We start from the raw sequence: 877 nt of genomic DNA, 5'->3' as shown, positions 1-877 counted from the left end.
GGAAAATGTGGAAAATCTTGATGTTTCTCATCTCCACATCAGCAAATGAGTCTCCAAAGCAGATCCTCTGCCGCCGGCTGTTGGTAAAAATGGAAAATAAAAATAAACAGTTTCAGCATTTGCAAATACTATTTGACTCTGGTTTGCGTTTGCATCTCCACATCTGCATCTCCACGTTGAGTATTCTGCATCCTGTGTCTCCTAACCCTTTTTGCCTCCATCGGACAGAATGTCCCGCTGTTCTGCACTGTCAGCATGGCCCATAAGGGGGCGCTGCCTCTCTCCCCGGTTGCATGGTCCCGTTTTAAAATGCTGTGCTGCAAAACAGATTTTCAGATTTTACTGAAGTCTTTTTCTGTTTACYCWGAGTGGTTTTATGATTTTGCCTCTTTCTTTTCTGCCTCTCTTTTTCTTCACTTCCTTTATCCTCTGAATCCTCTCCAATCTAAATCTGTTTCCATTCATTTTCTTTCCTCTCCGTCTCCAATGTCTCTTCYTCCTCTGTCAGGTCTCTGAGTCAAGGCAGCACCAACTCCAACATCCTGGACGTTCAGGGTGGAGCCCATAAGAAGCGCGTGCGCCGCAGCTCCCTCCTGAACGCCAAGAAGCTTTACGAAGACGCCCAGATGGCCAGGAAGGTGAAGCAGTACCTGTCCAACCTGACGGTGGAGACGGATGAGGACAAACACCAAATCATGTCCCTGCAGTGTGAGCCGTCTTACAACACATGTGAGTTAAACAGSAGTCAGRCTGTTTCAAACTAAAAGTTTCTACATTACTAGTAGAAACTATGGAGGACCAAACTTGACGTAATTAGTAATAATTCATTTTTAATTCACTAAAAATTAATGCATTAATAATTTACTTATTATTAATT

General features: G+C 43.5%; 1 protein-coding gene across 17 annotated transcripts in view; it reads left to right on the top strand.

Moving 5' to 3' along the window:
• The window catches only part of rapgef6 (Rap guanine nucleotide exchange factor (GEF) 6), a 145,091-nt gene that overhangs the window by 134,532 nt on the left and 9,682 nt on the right, over positions 1-877 (top strand). For all 17 annotated transcript variants that reach the window (XM_008426850.2, XM_008426849.2, XM_008426867.2 and 14 more), the window contains one exon: positions 509-729. In XM_008426850.2, coding sequence (XP_008425072.1) covers positions 509-729 — 221 coding nt within the window. The remainder of the gene's footprint in view (positions 1-508; positions 730-877) is intronic.

This window comes from Poecilia reticulata, linkage group LG14 (genome assembly GCF_000633615.1).
Source record: "Poecilia reticulata strain Guanapo linkage group LG14, Guppy_female_1.0+MT, whole genome shotgun sequence".
NCBI lineage: Eukaryota > Metazoa > Chordata > Actinopteri > Cyprinodontiformes > Poeciliidae > Poecilia > Poecilia reticulata.
The sequence above is the reverse complement of the archived record's forward strand: the minus strand, read 5'-3'. Positions and strand labels throughout refer to the sequence as shown.